Here is a 21,398-nt window from a genome sequence, read left to right on the forward strand (position 1 = left end):
GTGCTCTGGACCTTACTATCCAGGCCCAAGTGCATGTTCTCTGACCCTCAAAGTAGTGTACCATTGGCTAATACCCGATTGGCTCATTTAACTTACTTACAAGTCCCTAGTATATGGTACAAGAAGTACCCAGGGCTAGTAAGTTAAATGTCACTACCAGACTGCAACATTTAATTGTGCCACCACCACAGTAACAGGGTAAAAACATTCCTGTAGGCCTGCCACTGCAGCCTAATGGGGCAGCTTTAAAACTGCCAACTTGACATGGCAAAATAAGCCCCTTTGCCAGCACTAAACCTTCTCTTTTTATATTAGTAAGTTGCCCCTATGGAAGGCTTGTGTAGCCAACCAGGCAGGGTGCATATTATTAAACAAGCATTTGCAATGCAATAGGTCTCGCATTTATACGAGTTTGAGCTATTGGCATTGTAAATGACAGTGCCTTTTATTTATGTTTAAAAAAAAAAAACAAATAAAAAGCATTGTCATTTACAATGCCAATAGCTCAAACTCGTATAAATGCGAGACCTATTGCATTGCAAATGCTTGTTACTGGCTGCGTCCGCCTCGGCAATCTGTAGCGTGGAAGGAAAAAAACCGCAGCTGGTCATTTTGTACAAAAGTATAAAGTAAAACGAGCTACTGGGGATGTTATGTTGTGAGAGGAGACACACAGATGACCTGCGAGAACCGAGTCCATTGAATATTGTCTGCCTGTGACACTGAACACGTCACTGTGCTTGGCACACAAACACATATCCCTTACCTACAGGCAGGCCAAAGTAATCGATTTTAAAGTCAGTTGAGGGGTCGGGGAGGCTGGGGTGGGGAGGGTTCTCACTTATCACTAATACAAGAGAGGCAGTATAGCCACACTCAGCGGAGAGGATATGACGTAATGGCCAGAGCTGCCGACTTTAAAACTGGGGAACTAGGTTCGAGCTCGGTGTCGGCTCAACATCCTGCGCCATCCGAAGATGAATGTGCGTGTGTAACGTAAACTAAGTGGTGCTCAGGTGAAGCGCTCGGGTAGAGTTAGCGCTATATAAAACTGCAAAACAAAACAAAAACTCTGGCTTTGTCTCTTTGCCTTCACGTGAACACGTCAGAAGCGATTGCACAAAGGGACAGGGGCCAGGGCTCAGTTCTGTTTAACAGGTATCCCACCGGCCCACGCTCAATCCCAGCTTTTGAAAAGATGCCACGAGCCGGCACTCTTATCGGTAGGAGCAGCAGCAGCAGACCGAGAGGAGCCGGGCCCGGCAGCTGTGCAATCAGAGAGCTCCGTGGAAATGCTGTGACTGGCGAAAGGTGATAAGGGGTCCTTGGAGGGGGGGGTTCAAGGGGTGCGAGAAGCAGCCTGCCTGGGCCAGTGGCGTCTGGGGAGAGTCATCTGCTCCGCACACTGAGGCCTCGAATAGTCGAAGGTTCTTAGCTGTGCACGCTTCTGGAGTCCATTCCAGAGATAATGCTGTGAATAGTGGTTGCCGAATTGTGACTAAAAATAAATGTTATGTGACAACTGGCTTGAAAGGGAGGATGCTGGGGTAGGATTTAAGAGGGAACCAGGGAAGGGTCCAAGGTAAGGTGTACCTCCCCCTATCCCCCCCCCCCCACCTTCCGGGGCGGTGGGGGGTTGATTTTTTGGGTTTAGCCAAGGTACTCGTTGGATGTTTCACAGCTCAGAAGGAACCCATGTGAATAAATCTACCCCAATTAGTGCCAGGCACAGCTGTGTGTTGGAAACAAGGGTGTTGCACTGAATTCAAAAGAAATAACCAGAATCATAAACCCCCAAAATAAAGCTATAACCCGTGACTACACCTACTCCAGCCACGGCGATTGCTGCTTATTGCGGTTTAGGAGGTGGGAGGGGAGCCACGGCGATCCCTGCTTGATGCTGTTAGGGAGGTTGGCTGGGTGTTCTTTTGAGGCTAGCATTACGGGCGCTCTATTACATAAATAAAAAGCCATGGTGAATGCTGCTGGATGCTGTTTGGCAGGTGGGAGGGGTAAATAAAAGGCCAAAGTGATTAAACAAAGAAAGTGAAACCAGCCATGGCATCGTTGCTGGATGATGTTTGGGAGACAGAGAACAAGAGCGCACTGAAGCTGACGAGGAGGGAGTGGGAGGGGGGAGTGGGGGCGGGCGCAGTGGTGCGGGCCGCAGTTGTAAAAGGCAGGGAGAGGGTGAGATTGAGGAAGGGAAAGATAGGGATCAAAGGAAAAAACAAGGGGGTGGCAAATGGTGTGCACTTTGATGTCCTCAGTGGCCGCGCGGCTCACTGAGGACATCAAAGCAAGTGATCAGGCAGTGCTTTTCAGGCTGCCAAATGGTGCGCGCGCCCAGGGCACATGCACTGTATTTGGAGGCCTGAAAAGCCACTGTTTGCACTTCCAAAACTCGCTTACTATAAGTCTCGCCAGAGCAGCGCTAAAGCGCTGTCTCAGGCGAGACCTAAAAAGGACATGTTTCTTTTGTATTTAGCATGGCCCGACAGTGAAAACACAAAATTGAAATTTTTACTATAGTAAGGCTGGTGCTCCCATTGGTGAACATGGAGTTTCACTAGCCACCGCACTAAGTGCTAACATACATTTGGCACCATCAAAAATATTACTCCAAGGTAACACAATCATTACATTAAACCCGACTCACTGCTGAGATCAGACATGAGGTAACTTTTAACAGAAAGGTAACTTTAGAAAGTCACCGTTTTGTTGCCCAAACATTTGGAAGCGTTTCCTGTTTGTTTGCAACAGTTGTCACCCAAGACAACATGCTGCCTCCCTGCTAGGAAGTGTGAAGCGCTCCCAGGAACAGGGAACAAAGAGAATTGCTGAAGGGAGGAGGGGTGACCTCATCCACCAGGATGGTTAGTGGGTGGTGGCCAGAGATGGACCAGCTTTGAAGAGGCTATTGCTTCAGAGAAGCAAATGGCGATCACACCTTCCCCTACCTGCTCCTTTGGGTAGGCAGCGAAGTTGGCAGCACCTCCAGAGGGGGAAAACCTGTTGCAGAACGGGTTTTCACAAGGAGTGGCTAATTAAGCTGGGTACCCTCTGGGGTGTACCCAGGGCCGCTCAAAGGAGAAGAAGGTTTGCGCCATCTTGGTTTAGGTAGAGAGGGTTATCCTGGGACTGTCTGAGGGCCAACCCCCCAGAAAGTGGCATAAAGTTGGGATCTGCAGCTCTTTTGAGTAGAGGGTCCACCCCTCCCACAAATGAGAATTTGGCATAAAAGTGGCACTCCAGACCCTCAGTCCTCAGATCACTACTGGACTCGAAAGAAGGGAGAAGGAGACTGCCTGCTGCTCCCTGAATCAGAAAATAGAGGCTGCATCAAAGAGTGGACTGCACCTGCTGAACCGGAAGACCACTCAAAGAGGATCTCCGCTTTATTGGAATTTAGCTTAAGGTTATTGCGCATCCACTCTACTACTCACTTAAGGCACTGGTTAAATTAAATCAGAGCTTCAACGTCATTCTACTGAAAAGACAGGAGAAGTTGAGTATCGTCGGACTATGAGATCACAATCAGGCCCCAAGATTCAACTAGGATCGCCAGTGGTTTTAGATAGGTATTAAAAAGAGAAGGACTTAATGCTGAGCCCTGTTAGACGTCGTAGCCAAGAGGTTTCGGGGTGGACGTACAAGGTGAAATAATAACAGCCTGCATCATGTCATCAAGAAAAGATTTGACCCACTGTGGTATGTAGATCCAAGTAAAAACAGGAACTCCCCTACGCAGCTTGGCTTCAACGAAAACATTCCAGATGGCACCTTCCGAATTGGGAGCAGGATGGTGCAGAAGATTCTCAAACACCCTGCGACCAGCTGTGCCAAGGTGATTCACCAACAGTGCTAATTTCCTCGCAGGTGGATACTTGTCGGCATCAATAGCAGTGAGATAATTTCCAAATTCTCTTAACCATTCTGACCATTTCAAGTCTGGTTTGCCCGGCTTGATAAGAAAAGGTGCTGGTTGGATGACACTTTGGCTGGATGCCATTAGAAGTCAAAGTAGATAGTTATATCAAAATGTTAGAATGATCGACCAGCAAATTAGGCTCGTGTAAAAACTGTGGCAAAGTAAGCTGTTACTCTAGAGAATAGGAGTTAATATAAATATAGAACAACTCACTGAGGTGGAGAGGTGCGCGAATCACCGATGTGCAACACAGGTAAAGTTATAACACAGTGATGAGATTGTAGGAAGGTGGATATCTGACTATGGTTACCCCCAACTTTTTGCCTAGTGTCTAGCTGGTTTTTCGACTTAGTTGGCCTGAGATCCTGCCATTCAGGGTCTCAGGCTGTCTGCTCTCTCTTTAAAATGGACTCCATGTACCCTAGGTACATTCCCAATTGGTAAGGATCACCTTATTGGACCCTGTACAGTGTACCCTAGGTACCCAGGGCATAGGTGTACACTAGGCCTCCAAGGGGCTGCAGCATGTATTATGCCACCCCTGATCTGGCCTTCCAATCAGACACAACTGGCTGATCACTCAGCTGGGACAAGGTCGTGTAATCACCCCTTGCTTAGATATAGTATGCCTATATCTACCCTTATATATAGACACATGTGTACCTATCAGTCACTCCTATGGCAGGCCTTAACAATCCTGGAGGCAGAGTACTTGGTAACATGTGAGACGGTGCTCTAGCATGAGCTGAGCCTGTCTGCAGCTTTCGGAACCATGTCCTTATAGCTGTTCTATGATATAGCCTACCATATACTCTTAAAGTGCCTTATAATCTTAAACGGTTATGGTAACTATGGTTTGGCTTTATCAAAACATGTCGTGTAAGGTGTCTAACACTTTGGAATAATACCCCCATACCATTTCTGGTGATGAGGATATTATTCCCCCCTTCTAGAGGGAGAGACATGTTAAAATCCTACTTTGCTGTTTAACTCTAACCAAAGGCTCAGCATCACAAAATGGATGCTGCTGCCACAGACACAAGTCTGACCTCCTGCTGCTGGGAGTGATCCCGGCAAGGGAGGCTTGGACAATAGGTTTCCTGCTTGGGGAGGTGCTAGCACCTCCCCAGACAGACTTTAGTGTATTGGGGCAGGGAGGGCTGAAAGGAATGAGACATGCCTGGGGCACACAAGGTGTCCCGTACATAGTCCAGTTCAAACCGGTGCTGGGGCACTCCAGCCCCAGTCCTGGCGCGAAACTGGGCAAAGGGAAGGGGGTGTAACCACCCCCTCCCAGGTCCCACCCATAAGGCGTGACCTAGCAGGCAACCCAGCCCCCCAGATTAGTATAAGAGTGGTAGCTGGGCCCCAGGAAATTAGATTATCCTGAACCTGCAACTTGAACAGAAACTCTGGACCTTCGACATTCGACGAAAGAAGAAGACTGAAGAATCTCCCTTGTGGCCAAGGAGTGGCTACCCTGTGCAAACAGGCACCATCAAGAGACTACCCTTTGCTTTGCTAAAGTTATACGAGGAACCGACTGCAGAGCCCGACCAGAGCCTTGACTTCCAGACTTCTCTGACCCTGATCCACATCCACAGCCGAGCTGAGATCCGTGGAGGCGACGAGAGACGTGGGACCGGCTACCTGGGAAAAGTGGCTAGCATCTTCCAGCGCAGCTTCTGAGGCACCCTCGAAGTTGTGCACCGGGGATTGAGAAGCCCCAACCCCAAGCACCATCTGCACCGAAGATCAGCCCCCCACACTCCTCGAGTCCTGCGTGGGGCCCTTCTGCATTTTCCTGCTTGCCGCGCCTGTCCGGTTGCTTGCCCGTTGGCTAGTGGCCTCTGTGACGACGCATCCCGAAATCTTCACTGCTGGTTTGGCTCCTCCAGACTGGCTCCCGCTTCCCTGCAAAGGAGAAGCACCCCAGACCTTCCTGGTCTGCACCAGAAGCAAGTCCACCGTTCTTCGTGGGTTCCGCTTGCCAAGGCTTGGTGAGTCCTAGTTCAACTTTGACACCGCCGACAGCAAGAGCCTTCGTGGGACAGCTCGCCTCCTGGTCCTGGTCGTCCTCGACGTCTCCTGGTTCCCGTGGCTGCAGCGACAAGCTTCACCTTCACCTTCACCTGCAATCTTCACGACATCGCCTGGTTCCTTCCTGGTTCCACGTGGTCACTGGCTAGTGACCTTGACTCTGTCCCTTCTGCTTGCAGGTCTCCTCTCTTCTTGATCCCAGCCTTGGGATCCACCGGACACTCTTCACTGACTGCCTGTCAGCAACTTTCCTTCAGGCATCCATAGAAGTCCACGACGAAACCCGACGCAAGTTCACACCTATGCACCCGCAGCCCGTGGGCTAGGTAACTTGGGTACTTCGGTGCTCACAAGGGTAGTGACTATCCTAGGGTCTAGTTTCCGAGTCTCGACTCTCTAGCTGCTTCAGAAGTGTCCTTAAACTGTTAATTTCTAACTGCTAGTAATTCTATCGACTTTTACGCATTACGCGTGAGTGTTTCCACTCTGCACCTGAATCCCGTGGGCCTCCCACTTCCTAACTGTTGCTAGTGTAGTGTAGCCCCAGCGATTCCCTAGGCCTAGGCCTATCCTATTTCCGTGACAGTGGTCCTTATACCACTTACTTAGTATATGGTTTGCGTGGCCCCTAGGGCCTAACTGTATTACTTACCTGTGTGACTTAATGTATGCTTAAATAAGACTGTGTTGTACTTACCTCTAATCTCATAAAGAGTGCTGAGGGTTTGACTAGAATAAATACACTTTATTTTATATATATATCTGTTGTGGTGTCCTTTCATTTGGTATTCAAGGGATTATATATGGTATCACAGCTGGCTTCACATGCCATTCAGAGTTTAGCCTAAGACTGCTCTTGTCCATGCTACCACTAGGATAGCTGGTCTATAAGGTTGACTTTACAACCAATCACCATAAGGGTTGTTTGGACTGATATAAGGTGTACACTAGAACTAGTGACATCATACATCAGGCCAACTTCTCACAGAGATGACTAGCTGAAGTAGACCTGGTGTGCGAATCACCGCCGTACAAAGCAGATAAACCATAACAGAAACAGTCATGAAGTGATCTGGTGAAGCGACGGTGCGTGGTAGCTAATGCAAGTGCCAAACAACGGAAGTAATCTTGACTCGGAGTCGAAGTAGCGTAAAAGGCCCAATTAAAGATGGCCGCCAACGAGCGTGTGACGAAATCACGCTCTCCCAGGATGCAGTGCGGTAGTTAGCAGTGGAAGCTGGAATGAAGGTAGACGATTGGAATGATGACCGCAAGATTCAGATTCGGCTGAGGAACGTACTGGTCAAAATGACGAGGTGAGCGACATTTGAACGTAGTCGTCTCGCGCCTCGCGTGACACTACAGTAGCCGTGAAATGAATAAATTTTCCTTTTCCACTGACCTTAAATGTGAATAAATTTCTTGAAATGTGAACGAGGATGTAAATCGCTCCAATAAATCGCTCCGGTGGGCTCTTTTCCGTCGTAAAATTGTGGCGATAAGGAATCTACCCCACTTCTGGTACCAAATTGTGGTATGTAGATCCAAGTAAAAACAGGAACTCCTTGAATGTCTTTCCGTTCTTTATTTGCATAGATAAGATTGCGGATAAGCAGGAGGAAATAAAGAGCCCACGGATGCAGCAGGCATCCGAGCAGGAACAGACAAGCAACTGACATGAAGATTAGAACTACACATGACATACTACCATTCTAGAATAAGATTCCACGAAGTTAAAGGAACAGTACGGGAATAAAACAGCACGATACAGTATACTACACCCACGGCATGGCACCGCCTTGGATTCCAATTTTCCTGAGCCTGTTTAATGAGATTGTGACATACCGTATCAAACACCAAGGATAGGTCAAATAAGACCACCATCGCGGAGGAATACTGTTCGAGATTCTCCTTAATAAACTTAGCAACTTAGAGCAAGGCAGATTTGGTGGTAAAACATGAATTAAATCTGGATAGCGAGTCATGTAGATGATGATTAGATTCCAGGTAACGGGTAAATTGTTTATTGACTAGTTTGTCCAACATTTTCAGCACGACTGGCAAAAGTGAGATAGGTCTGAAATTACTTAAAATATTAAGTTCAGTGTTTTTCTAAGTGAGATTAGAAGAGCTTGCTTCCAAAACTTAGAAACTGATGCTGACTCCAATGAGGTGTTCAGGATCTCCTTTACAATAGGATTGAGAAGCGTGTAAAATATTATTAGATTGAATATGCTACTTACCAGTATGTATCTGTTCTTGGTATGTAGGGCTGCTGACATTCATATCTGTGCATAGATCGCCGCCTAGTGTTGGGTCCGGATGTTTGCACGTTGTTGTCCTGGAAGAGTCTTCGAAGTATCCTGGGATAGGTGACTCCTCCCCTGGACTACAGTGCGCATGGGCATCCTCTCCATCCTCAGATTGTTTTTCGCCATTGTGGCAGTGATGGAGTAGATACAGAAAGTGATGACCATGCTTACAGTAATTCTGAGAGCTGTAGCTGCTACAGGCGCCGGGGAGGAGGGAGGGCGATATGAATGTCAGCAGCCCTACATGCCAAGAACAGATGCATACTGGTAAGTAGCATATTCAGTTCGAGGCATGTGGGCTGCTGAATTCATATCTGTGCATAGAATATATAGCAGTACCCTCTATTAGCGGTGGCTACCAGTGCCAGCTGCAGCGGTCTGAAAAAGAGTTTTGAGAACAGCCTGTCCTACAGCTGCCTGCTGTTTTGATTGCACATCTACACAATAGTGTTTGGTAAATGTGTGTGTAGTGGACCAGGTGGCTGCTCTACATATATCATGCAAAGGAATGTTTCCAAGGAAAGCCATGGAGGCCCCTAACTTACGTGTTGAGTGGGCTCGTGGGGGAATCGTTAATGTGCGTTTAGCCTTTTGATAGCAAATTTGAATACATTTAACGATCCATCTGGCTATACCTGCTTTGGAGATGGCGTTACCTTTGTGGTGTGGGGCAAAGGCAACGAAAAGTTGTTTTGTTTTCCTAAAGACTTTAGTCCTGTCGATGTAGTACATGAGGGCTCTCTTTACATCTAGTGTATGGAGTGCTCTTTTTGCGACAGTTTGTGGGTTTTGAAAGAAAACAGGCAGTTCAATAGTTTGATTCATGGGGAACTGCGATATTACTTTGGGCATGAATTTGGGGTTGGTACGTAGTATGACCCTGTTGGCGTGAACCTGTATGAATGGCTCTTGAATGGTTAGTGCCTGGAGTTCACTAACTCTTCTTAACGAAGTGATTGCCGCTAGGAAAGCTACTTTCCAGGTGAGGAATTGAATCTCACATGAGTGGAGATGTTCGAAGGGTGGACCCATCAGTCGGGTGAGGACCAGGTTGAGGTTCCACACCGGTGCTGGTGGGTGTCTTGGGGGAATTACTCGTGTAAGTCCCTCCAAGAAGGCTTTGATGGCAGGCACTTTGAATAAAGAGAGGTGCTGCCTGTTTTGGAGATAGGCTGATATTGCGGTCAAATGGACACGTATTGAGGTGTATGCCAGATTGCATCGGTACAGGTGTAGGAGGTAACAAATTATGTTTTGGATGGATGCGTCTAGCGGGTTAATGTCAGTATTATTGCAATAAATGACGAACCTTTTCCATTTGGCTGCATAGCAAGCCCTGGTAGTGGGTCTCCTGGCCTCCTTAATGATGTCCATACAGTCAGGTGGCAGGCTTAGGTAGCCAAACTCTAGGACTTCAGGAGCCAGATTGCCAGGTTCAGCTGTTGCGGATCTGGGTGCTGAATCTCTCCATGGTTCTACGTCAAATGCGCGGGTTTGATCCGCAGTCTTTGGTGGGGCACCACGGAAAGTTCGAGAAAGGTGGTGTACCATGGCTGGCGTGCCCACGTTGGAGCAACCAGGACGAGTGTTAGTGAGTGTTGTCTGAGTTTGCGAGCCACCAGCGGTATCAATGGTGCTGGGGGAAAAGCGTACGCAAATCTGCCGGACCAGTTCATCCATATCGCATTGCCCTGCGACTGCGGATGTGGGAACCTGGCGGCAAAGCTTTGGCATTTTGCGTTTTCGCTTGTGGCGAATAGGTCTATTTCTGGGTGACCCCACTGCTGGAAGTACGGTTGGAGTACTGATGGGTGTAACTCCCACTCGTGCATCTGGTGGCTGTGTCTGCTGAGCAGATCCGCCATCTGGTTGTCTTTGCCGGGGAGGTGTTCCGCCATGAGGAACATGTTCCTCTGAATGGCCCACTTCCACATGCTCTGAGCCAGATGAGACAACTGTGGAGAGTGTGTTCCTCCCTGCTTCTGTATGTAGTACATGGCAGTCATGTTGTCCGTCCGGATCAACACGACTTTGTTGCACAAGTGTACTTTGAATGCCTTCATGGCTAGGAAGATTGCCATCAGTTCTAGAAGGTTGATGTGCATCTTCTTTTGTTGTGTTGTCCATAGTCCCTGCACTGTGTAATTGAGTACATGAGCTCCCCATCCCTGGAGAGACGCGTCCGCTGTCAGTATTATTTGTGGAACAGGCTCTTGGAACGGTCGGCCCTTGCAAAGGTTTTGTGGATTCCACCAATGCAGAGAGTTGTATGCCCGACGGCTCACCAACACTAGGTCTTTTAGTTGCCCGTGAGCCTGAGTCCATTGACGGGCTAAGCACTCCTGAAGCGGGCGCATATGTAGTCTCGCGTGTGGGACTATGAAAATGCAGGAGGCCATCATGCCTATCAACTGCATGAACACTCTCGCGGGAAGGGAGTGTTGGGGTTTGAACTTGGAAATCAGCATTTGCATGCTGTTGATCCTCACTAAATTTGGCTGAGCTGTGGCTGCCAGAGTGTCTATGGTCGCCCCGAGGTACTGTTGTACGTGTGCGGGTTGGAGATGTGATTTTGGGTAATTTAGTGAGAACCCCAGGCTGTGAAGGAGGTGAATGGTGCGGGACATGTGGCTGGCGCATTGCTGGGCTGACTTTGCCTGAACAAGCCAGTCGTCCAGGTAAGGGTAGACGTGTATGTGTTGCCTCCGTAAATGTGCAGCCACTGTAGCTAGGCACTTTGTGAAGACCCTGGGCGCTGTTGTCACGCCGAAGGGAAGAACCTTGAATTGGTAGTGCTGCCCCTGAATAGTGAACCTGAGATATTTTCTGTGTGATGGGTGAATGGGTATGTGGAAATACGCATCTTTGAGGTCTAGCGTGGCTAGGAAGTCTCCCTGTTTGAGCAATGGGAGGACTTGTTGGAGGGTGAGCATGTGGAAATGCTCTGAGAGAATGTAGCGGTTGAGGGGTCTCAGGTCTAGTATGGGTCTGAGTGACCCGTCCTTCTTTGGTATTAAAAAGTACAGGGAGTACACCCCTGTACCGTGCTCGTGGACGGGTACGACCTCTATTGCGCCTTTTTGCAGCATACTTAGCACTTCCTGCTGTAATAGCGCTAAGTGCTCTGAGGACATAGGACGGTGTCTTGGCGGTATTGTGGGTGGAGTTGAGGTTAATTCTAGGCAGTAACCGTGTTTGATAATATCTTTGACCCACCTGTCCGTGGTGATGGAGTTCCACGTGGACAGGAACCTTTGTAGCCTTCCCCCGACAGGTGTTATGTGGTCGGGAGGAAGGGAGAGGGCGTCACTGTTTGTTCTTGGGAGAGGATCTGGTATTGCCGTATCCGCGTCCTCTACCCTTTGTGCTTGAACCACGATATCCACCCCGGGTGTTTTTATCGTAGGTACTTTGGGTGTTGCCCTTGTTGTAGGTTTGCTGTGACCCCTGTCCTCTACCTGCTCCTCTATTTCCGGGGCGACGAAAGGAGCCACTCCGAAAGGTCTGCGTTTGGAGAGCCCCCATGGACTTTGCAGTGTCTGTGTCCTTTTTTATTTTTTCTAGGGTGGTGTCAACCTCTGGTCCGAATAAGTAGTCGGGGTTGACCGGCTGATTGAGGATGTTATTCTGAACCTCCGGTTTGAATCCGGAGATTCGCAACCAGGCGTGTCGTTGTAACATGACGCTAGTGTTTATTGCTCTGGTAGCTGTGTCTGTGGCATCCAGTGCACACTTAATGGATGCGTTAGTGAGGAGTTGTCCCTCCCTGATGAGGATCTCTGCTCCCTCTTTGTATTGGTCAGGGAGATGTTGGAGTAATGTTTCTAATGTGTCATAGTGTGCGCGATCGTAGCGAGCTAGGAGCGCCTGAGTATTGGCAATACGCCATATGTTAGCTGCCTGGGCTGCAACCCTTTTGCCGGAGGTCTCTAGCACCTTGGACTCCTTGTCCGGGGGAGGAGCATCCCCAGTTGTCTGTGAGTGCGCCCGTTTGCGAGCATTGGCGACTACGATGGAATCCAGAGGCAACTGGCCTCTAATGTAGGTAGGGTCCCCAGGCGCCGACCTATATTTTTTGTCGATCCTGGGGTTTATTACTCGTGCCCTGGTGGGTTCTTTGAAAATGTCCTTTGCTGGTTTGAGGACACCTTTCAACATGGGTAGAGTTTTGATATTCCGTTCTGAGGATGCGAAAGTATCCATTAGAAAATCGTCCTCGATTGTGTCGGAGTGGAGTTGCACACCATGATTGGCCGCAGCACGTTCAATAAGGGCGTTGAATGCGGCAGTGTCCTCTGTGGGAGATGTTTTCGCGCCATATAGCTGCGTGTCCTGTGTATCCATATGTGCACCCGGGTCTGCAGGGTCATCCCAAGCCTGATCAGGGTCCTGTTGGCCGTCAGGGTCCATGTCTCCGGGGTAGGGGACGTGGTCACCCATGTAGTCCTCCAAAACGTCGGTTTCAGAGTGTGTCGGAGAGAAGGACTGTGGATCTTGATAAGAGGTATGGATAGGTTCGTAAAGAACTGGTTCCGAATCCACTGGCAGCTTTTTCTTTAGAGGGATCCGGTAGGAGTCCAAAGCTGGCTCGGAAGTTATCCTCCGCTTGTGGAACATCATTCTGCCGGTGTCGGCATCGATGATGTGGGATGGTGACGTCTCCGTAGGAGAGCGTTCGGCAGGCGTGATCCTAGTGTGGGTGACACGTGTTCTGATTTCGAACATTTTGGGTGCCGTGGATGGCGGCAGGCCAAAAGTGATGTTGGCCGGTGCCGGAGAAGCTTTTTGAGCTTTTTTCGGCTCGGGCCTGAAGGGTCCTGTAGGGCTGCCTTTTCCTTGATGCGTTGCAAGGATGCTGCAACTTGCCGCACCTGGAACGCCGACGGTTCTTTGGCGCCGACCGGTTCTGTAGAGGCAGGCGTGGACTTTTTCGGCGCCACGGGGTCATCGAGTCGAGGAGAGGTAGTAGCTGTCGACGGCGTCGATGATTGTGCCTTTGGTGCTGCTTTCGAAGTAGTGTGAGACGCAGCAGCTATTTTGACCACTGTGGCTGGAGCCGATTGTTTCGGTGCCGGGAGCCGAGGCGGTTTGGCGGCACCGATGGCCTTTTTCCGTGTGTCGGCGCCGACGTCGGCTGCTGCGAGCTCGCCACCGAAGTCCCGTTTGGTGCGGTCGGTGCCGACAGGTTTGGCTGGCGTCGAAGGTGTGGTGGGCCTCGATCCGACCAGTGTTACTTTTAGTTTCGGTTTCTGTGGAACCGATATGGCTTTCGGTTTCGATGAAGGGAAACCAGTCGTTTTGGGTAGTAATGGCTGCCGCTGAATGTCCGAGGCCGGGCCAGAGGGCGGGGCTGAAGAACTGCGGGATAGGTCTTGGGTAAGGCCCGAAGGCGATCCCTCGACCGGAGCCATAGACTGACGCACTGGGATATCCTCCGTCTGTACGGGTAGGCCTTGCTCGTCACCGGAGCTACTCTCTTCGGCCCCTAAGGCCTCATTGTAGTCTCCTACCTCGGTGTCGGCTTCGTCTCTGTGAAAGAGTCGTTCTTCGATGTCTTCCGATCCGGAGTTGTGTTCGGAAGCAGGGCTGGAGGGTAGGTTCTCCACGTCTTCCACATCTTCGTCCTCGGCGCTGAAGATGTTGGTCGGGGCAGGTGCCGCTTGCTGCGCTTCAAGTCTCGCCGCTCGTCGATTTCGGAGAGTCTTTTTGGATCGGAATCGGGCACAGGCCATACATGTGGACTCGTCGTGATCGGGTGAAAGGCATTTGTTGCACACCGGGTGGACGTCGACATGGGGATATTTCGCATTGCATACAGGACACCGCTTGAATGGTGTCCTCGATTCCATCGTCGAAGTCGGGTCGATGGTCGGATATGATGCGAAAAGAGTTGGTCTTAAAGTTAGTAGACTAACAAATAACTATCGATACCGATCGGGAACAGTACCGACCCGAACTAAAGGCCTTTTGGCCTGTAAAAAGTTTTTCCTAACTTGAGTCAAGATAAGCACATCCGAACCCAATGGCGGAAAAAAACAATCTGAGGATGGAGAGGATGCCTATGCGCACTGTAGTCCAGGGGAGGAGTCACCTATCCCAGGATACTTCGAAGACTCTTCCAGGACAACAACGTGCAAACATCCGGACCCAACACTAGGCGGCGATCTATGCACAGATATGAATTCAGCAGCCCACATGCCTCGAACCATCAGATTTTGCATGGGTTTAGAGGTGACCCATTTACATTTAGTAAGTTCTTCAGCTGATTCCCCCAGAGATATAAGATTAAAGGCTGGTAGTATAGGACCAGAAGGCAGGCTGAAGTCATCAAAATTAGCAATCGGGCTATGAGTTGGAAACTGAGCATGGATTGCTAGAATTTTCTTTCTGAAAGATCATTACATAGTTTGGTCGAAGGATTATGTTATTTTTCTGTAAGACAGTGGGAAAGAGAAAAGAACTGATGATTTAAAAACGTTCCCAGGGAAGATTAGCCATTTTGAGCATGGCACTTGATGACTTACACCCTTGGGAGCAGTGCTCTGTCTCAGCATGGGGCCTGTTGTGAGGCTTAGAATTAGTGTCAGAGCCGAGTGTATTTTCAACTCTGGGTGTAGTCTACATCCGAGGACTGCTGGTTTTGGAGACAGTCAGACTTCCTCAGGTTCGGAGCCGCTGGACGAGATGTCCTTTTGGCTGGGTGTGTATTGGCGTGGCAGAATGCTGGAGGAGCTAGCGTCCTCTCCTTCCTCAGCAATGTAAGTGCCCTGTTTGCAGAAAATGTCGGGGCTATCGGCTGCAATCCGGTGGTTACTCTTGCAGTGCGCTTCTTCCTTCGATACCATAAGGACTTCTTTGAGTGAATGGCGAGACAGGATTGGCAAGGAGCATTGTTGTGGTTCATCAGCCTTTGAGAATCCACATTCTTCAGCGTCAAAGGTCGATGAAGAGGGCATGTGGCCCTGAAAGGGTGCAGGGGCCCTGGCATTTGGGGACTAAATTACTGGGTGTCAGTCTTCCGAGGGAGTTAATGAAGCAAAAGCAGTTATGGCTAGAGCGAATGCAACTGGTTTGTTCAATGGGGGGTATTGATGTTCCACTGTGTGGGTCTGAAAAATGTTGTAAGACACAATAAATCTATGAGCCCTATTGGTGTATGCCCAAACTCGATGACTGAGTCTATGCCCATACCATTGTCTAGTAAGGGAGGAGTCACATTGCATTCTGTGACTCTAAAGACTCTGTCGAAGAAAACCAACCTGTAAACTTCCAAGCCCAGGACTAGGTGGCTGGAGTATGCAGAGCATGTGTATCTACAGCCACACAGCCTACAAACAAATTATTTTTTCATTGCAAACAATGCAATCCTGAGTTTGGAAGAGAAGAACTACTTGGTTTGTGGGAGCCCTGATAACTCTTCACTGATGTTCATCACCTATAGGGAGGGTCACGGACCTGAAGGAAAATTAGATACATGGCACCTAATTCACCTGAAGGTGACTGATAGGGTTAGACAAGCTACAATAAACTACTTAAAGGTGAATAAGATACAGTGGCCGCAGGGGTGACGTAATAGGAAGCATACAAACCCGTGGTATGGGGAGACACGATATCAGATACTGTTGGTAAAGAATGAGAGAGCGACAAGAAGTGCATGGACCTAGAGGAGCATAATACAAGTGGACAAAGTACATGTATAGCAGCCAGATAAGATTTTACTGAGAAGACTCCAGAGTTAAGAGGGAGAAATATAAAACTCTGCTGAGTGGAGAGTTCCAGCTGTGCTTCTAGGTGCATCAAAGCAGGGAAGATGATAGCATGATCAGAAGAGAGGAGATCAGACAAGAACTTACATTATGAGCTAATGATGCTACAGTGTTAGTGTGTTAGAAAGAACTAGCAGAGGAATTGGTGGCTTATCTTCACTTCTTCTATAAGTCTAAGGCAGATGTGACCACAGAGGATCTGAAGGGCTTTCTAGAGGAATGCACACCTGTCCACTACCAGGGAGCCCGACGCCAATGCGCGGAAGCCCGAGACACAGTAGATGATATTCTTCTGTTTCCACTTGGATGTCCCGTGAGGTGTCTCTTCCATAGTTTGAATTCTCACCATTAGTGGTGTAGTATTTGGATCCATGTTTGTTAACCCAACCACTGTTGAAAGGGTTGTCTAACTAAAGGCTAAAATGCACAGCGGTCCCAGTTTGCTTTGAGTTCAAATTCTTCACTCCACATCAAATACTAAACTCATCACTAACGGAGAAATGTGTTTAGCACAGATGGGAAAGACAATTGTGTTATATTAACAATGATGTGAATGCAAAAGTGATTTAGAGGTCTTCAATGTTTAAAACGGATAGAAAATATATAGTTCAAGGAACTCAGACGTTTTCTGTGGCTAGTGTCTATTTAGCTATGTTATGCATTACTTAACGGTCAATTTGAAACTTGAGCGATCTGTCAGTCGAACATATAACATTTCTGAGTTGTTTTCTTGTCTGCTTATTATTAACAATAAGTCGTTGCAATCAGAGTTCTATATCAGTCTTTTGGTAGGCAGAAACAGGAAATAGAATAAATAAACATCTACACCTTGTATCACAGAAACAATTTCCTATCCAATGAGTATTTGGGCTGCAGAATAGTGCTAAAAAGAAGAGTGGACTAGCGCCCTTGGAGTTGGTCAGTATTATTTTTTCATCAAATAAAAAGACATCATGGTGCTTACATTTCTATTGCCTTCAGACTTTGACGCAAGAAGCTGGTTATAGTGTCCAGCGCTGTCAATCATCAATGGTCTAAAAAAAAGAAGAAAAAAAACCTATCAATCATTCGCAAAATTAGCGGCAAAATTAAATAGTACCAAATAAAATGGATTTCAAGTACAAATGAAGCACAACTGATAGAAGCCACAGTCTTCAAATGATTCAGCACAGAACAGTAAGAGCATATAGTTAATGTTAGGTGAATCAAAACTACAAATGTTTACGGCTGTTCAAGAATGGCAGACCACAGCGCATGCAGAAATATTTAGCATCACGAACAATGCAAGGGCTGAAAAAAGTCACCTACCTTCAGTAACACTTCCCGACAGACACCATTTTACCCCAGATTACTTGCATAGGAATACTAACTTGTCCATAAAAAAACATTCAGCATACCTTCTTGCGCATTAGGTGGTGTTAAAACATTATCATCTGAGGAGTTGTGAAGACGTCAATCCCTGAAGGCAAACAATAACTCCATATATTTGTACCTGTGAGGTAAGATCCACCTCATTTCCCTTCTCTGAGGAGGCCAGGACAAAAGGACATATCTGAATTGTGCAAGAGTAGAAGCTACATACCAGTCAGATACCCAGCACAGGGAAAACTCTTAGAAACAAAGGGTTCATTATTGTGTCTCCAGCACAATTGTCTATAAAACCAGACAAGTCAGAGTCATCAAGTTACTTAAGGAGGTAGTAGGGCTCCAACAAGGTACATAACAATCAATAACCTCAATGTCCAGTAATTGCTTTATCTATATGGAAAAATGTACCAGAAGCCTGGATACCAGTGTGCAATTAGGTCACAAATTCAGGGGAGTCCTACAGCCAATTAGCATCCAACAGCTTGCAATTCTTTTAGTGGGACACATGTAGTAGAGGGCTAGCCTATACCATGGCATCCCATTGGAGTGTAAAGATTGGGGGCCAAGTTCTCCAAATATACCACATGCATTTAAGATTTCCCAGTGGCAGAGACCCCCACAGGACTGGGTGTACCGACTGAGGTCACTGGCTTCATCAGTTCCCTCTGAGAGCTAGACTTAAGAGTTAAGACTTGACAATAACTTTAAATGTTGATACCTCAAGACTAATATGGTTAGAAAGATGGTTCAAAGAGTTCTAGGACAGAATGACCACTTCCAGTCAACAGAACCAGATCACACACCATGGATGCCAAGGTGAGATGCCTTGTGCTTCTTCTGGTTACATCTACAGTAGGATGCCTGTGTCCTTCAGAATACAGGCAATATAAATGAAAAGGTGGAGATTGGGACGAAAACAGGTGAAGTTGCCATTCCAGCACCCAGATAATGCCCTTTGTTGTTGTGTCTCCTCCCGGGCAGCAGGACAGCATAGATTATCCAATCCTGGAAAAATACCTGTTCTTTTCAAGTTTTCCTAGACTCTCAAGCCAAAAGCCAAAGGGTGGAAAAGTTTAGACTAGCCAAAATCGTAAATCACTTTTGCTTTCACATTTAGGTAAACTGCCTTGGAGACAGCAGGACAAGGGGTTTCTATCAGGGATGGAGAATTCAACTCTAAACAAAGAAATGCTCTAGTGGCTGTCGCCGATCAAATACTTATAAAAGATTTCAGGGATCGTGGACAAGGAAGGTGAGTGTGCAGACCGGCATGTCTATCAAGAACAAAACCAGCCTTCTCAAACAAAAACTTTCATCTACTGCATCATGCACAAGGTGACCAAATGGAAACTGCTATCAAACTCCTCCCATCAACACACACAATGAAACCACGTGGTTCAGGGGACTGGAGAGACACCTAACCAATGGCAGCACTGCCTCCTCACAGGGATACTAATACAAAAGGCTTGTGCTCTGGGACAGCCAACCACCGCACAGCCTGGACTGAGTTGGCAGTAGCTATTATTACTCAGAATGGGGATGCACTTTGGGCCAACCTATTCTACAGACCAGCGAGGTCACCTCACGCTGAGGGGTGGACCCGGACCGTACTGCTCCCACGCCCGCTGAAGAACAGATCAGATACACCCAGCCCCTCCCCCCACCCCCCCGGAGGCCCTAGGACACTAAATCCAAAAGTTGCCCTGGTCTGTGTCGACCCTCCCCCGGTGGGATAGGGCAATCTGCACTCACAAGACCCTACGTGGGGCCTGCCTACCATTAATGATACGACCCTGAAACTCCCCGGATACTCCTCTTGTCTGCTACACCAATATATGGGCCACGGGTGTCCCACTGGGACACGCTCCTCCCCCACCTCCAACGCACACCCAGCCTTTTTGTGGCCTTCCCAACGCTTGCAGCACTGAAGCTCCATTGGGGCCCAAGCTTGGCCTGCAGACTGTGGTACTGCACTGGCGAGGAAGGGTGCTACTCCCTTCACTCACTCATCAGCCTTGGGCCCCACTATCCCCTGCAGCACCACCTGCTAACCCAACTGCCGCTGCCACCTTGGAAGGTGGGGTGGGGTGGGGAGGACGGGACCCCAGAAGCCTCTGACCACTTCGCTTTGCCCCCTCCCTCACAGTAGCAGCTATCATGACCCATGCTTCTCATTTACAGCACTAGCGCAAATGTACTTTTTTTTTTAGTTGGGCTGCTTATGCGACAGGTGCAACTGACAACTTGCTGTAAGAAGGCCTGTCTGCGGCATCACATCCTGATCACCTCTAGCCACAATGGAAATGCTCAGATCCACAATAGTGGCATAGGCGTCGGGGGCACTGAGCAGGTCTACAGAAAAGGACCTCACTAAGGCGGACTTCTCGGAGAAACTGGATTTCATCCTGACTGCCACCGAACACACCAGGACATCACTGGAGCACAAAATAGATGCCATAGCAGTGGACCTCAGTCTGTACCACGATGAACATAAGAAGCTCTCAGAGTCACAAACACAGAAAAGACACTTGTAGAACTACAGCCTGAGTCAGTGGACATGTGACTACTGGTCGCAGATCCGCTGCCTTGAGGAGTGAGTGGAGGATGTAGAGGGACGATCCTGCTGAAACATTCATGAAGTGGACTGACAGAGGGAGCGGAGGGCCTCAAAGCAATATCCTTCATAGAAACTTGGAATAAAAGCTTTATGCCAACAGAAAACTCTCTCCCTTTTTCTACAAAGAACGAATACACAGGATACAGGCACGGAGTCCGACTCTGGGACCCGTTCCCAGACAGCTGGTAGCACGGAATCTCCATTACAGGGACCAGGATCAGTTACTGAAGGAGGCTAGCAAATTATCCCTGCTACGTATCAACAATGCTAACATCATGCTTCTTCCGCACTACACTATCACTGTCCAGCACCAACAGACATCTTACACAGCATTGAAAGGCAGGCTTCGAGAATTGAACCTCACCTACTCCCTCCTCTTTCCTGCCCAGCTCCAAGTGATGCATGACAACAGATGGCATTTTTTTTGTCGACCCTGCAGCAGCCAGAGACTGGGTGGTCTAATTACAAAACTTTGCTCCGGTGCACAATTCCTGGCACAGATGATGTTGCAGGCGGGACTGCTCTTCAAGGCACCCCAGGAAACGTGCCATGGAAAGCCTGAGCTCCTCAGGCTCGCTGAGAGGAGAACGGCAGTCGGTACTGGAGGCTGCGTCATCCCCCCTAGCCAGGGTTAGATTGGTAACGCGGGACTCGGGCAATGCCAGAGGGGCTGGTGTCCAGTTCCAGCCGTGAGCTGCTTTTTTGAGCAGTCTGTGGGGCCGATTTGGGTAGTTTCTGCATTGTTCAGATACTGCCAGGGGCCCAGTGGGTGCCTGAGTGGCCTTTCTGGGGGCAGATGGGCGTCCATTACCTCCCTTTTATCAACAGGAGGAGGTGTCACTCCCTTTCTCTCGCTGGGCCGGCCCATTAATGTATGCATATTGAGCGGGGGCAGGGGGGCCTAAGCAGAAGTGGCCTCACTTGTTTTCAGGTGTGTTTTTACCAGTGTAAACTGATCCGTACATTTTTTAAAAATAAAATTTCACCAAAGCAGTGTTTTGCAGAAAGACAATATGTGGGCCACTTTTTTTTTTGTGTGCCCAGGTCGATTGTTAATCCCAATCCAACCCTGGCCCTAGCCCACTGTGACACTTTGAGATTCTAGAACGACAGTGACTCTTCCATTTCACGCACTCTGGTGCTGGGGTCTATGACCACTCCGGATGCCACTCCAACAAGCAGTCGCAATGCATTAGGTCTCGCATTTGCGAAAGTTTAAGCTATTAGCATTGCAAATGACAATGCCTTTTATTTGTTTTAAAAACCAAAACAAATAAAAGACATTGTCATTTACAATGCGAATAGCTCAAACTTGCGTAAATGCGAGACCTATTGCAATGCAAATGCTTGTTTGAAAGGGTCAC

At 48.4% G+C, this 21,398-nt stretch overlaps 1 protein-coding gene across 4 annotated transcripts in view; it reads right to left on the reverse strand.

Moving 5' to 3' along the window:
* LOC146817800 (heat shock factor protein 2-like) overlaps nt 1-21,398 on the reverse strand; it is a 204,184-nt gene that overhangs the window by 92,718 nt on the left and 90,068 nt on the right. For all 4 annotated transcript variants that reach the window (XM_085611274.1, XM_085611270.1, XM_085611272.1 and 1 more), the window contains one exon: nt 17,014-17,083. In XM_085611274.1, coding sequence (XP_085467400.1) covers nt 17,014-17,083 — 70 coding nt within the window. The remainder of the gene's footprint in view (nt 1-17,013; nt 17,084-21,398) is intronic.

This window comes from Triturus cristatus, chromosome 6 (genome assembly GCF_964204655.1).
Source record: "Triturus cristatus chromosome 6, aTriCri1.1, whole genome shotgun sequence".
Taxonomy (NCBI): Eukaryota; Metazoa; Chordata; class Amphibia; order Caudata; family Salamandridae; genus Triturus; species Triturus cristatus.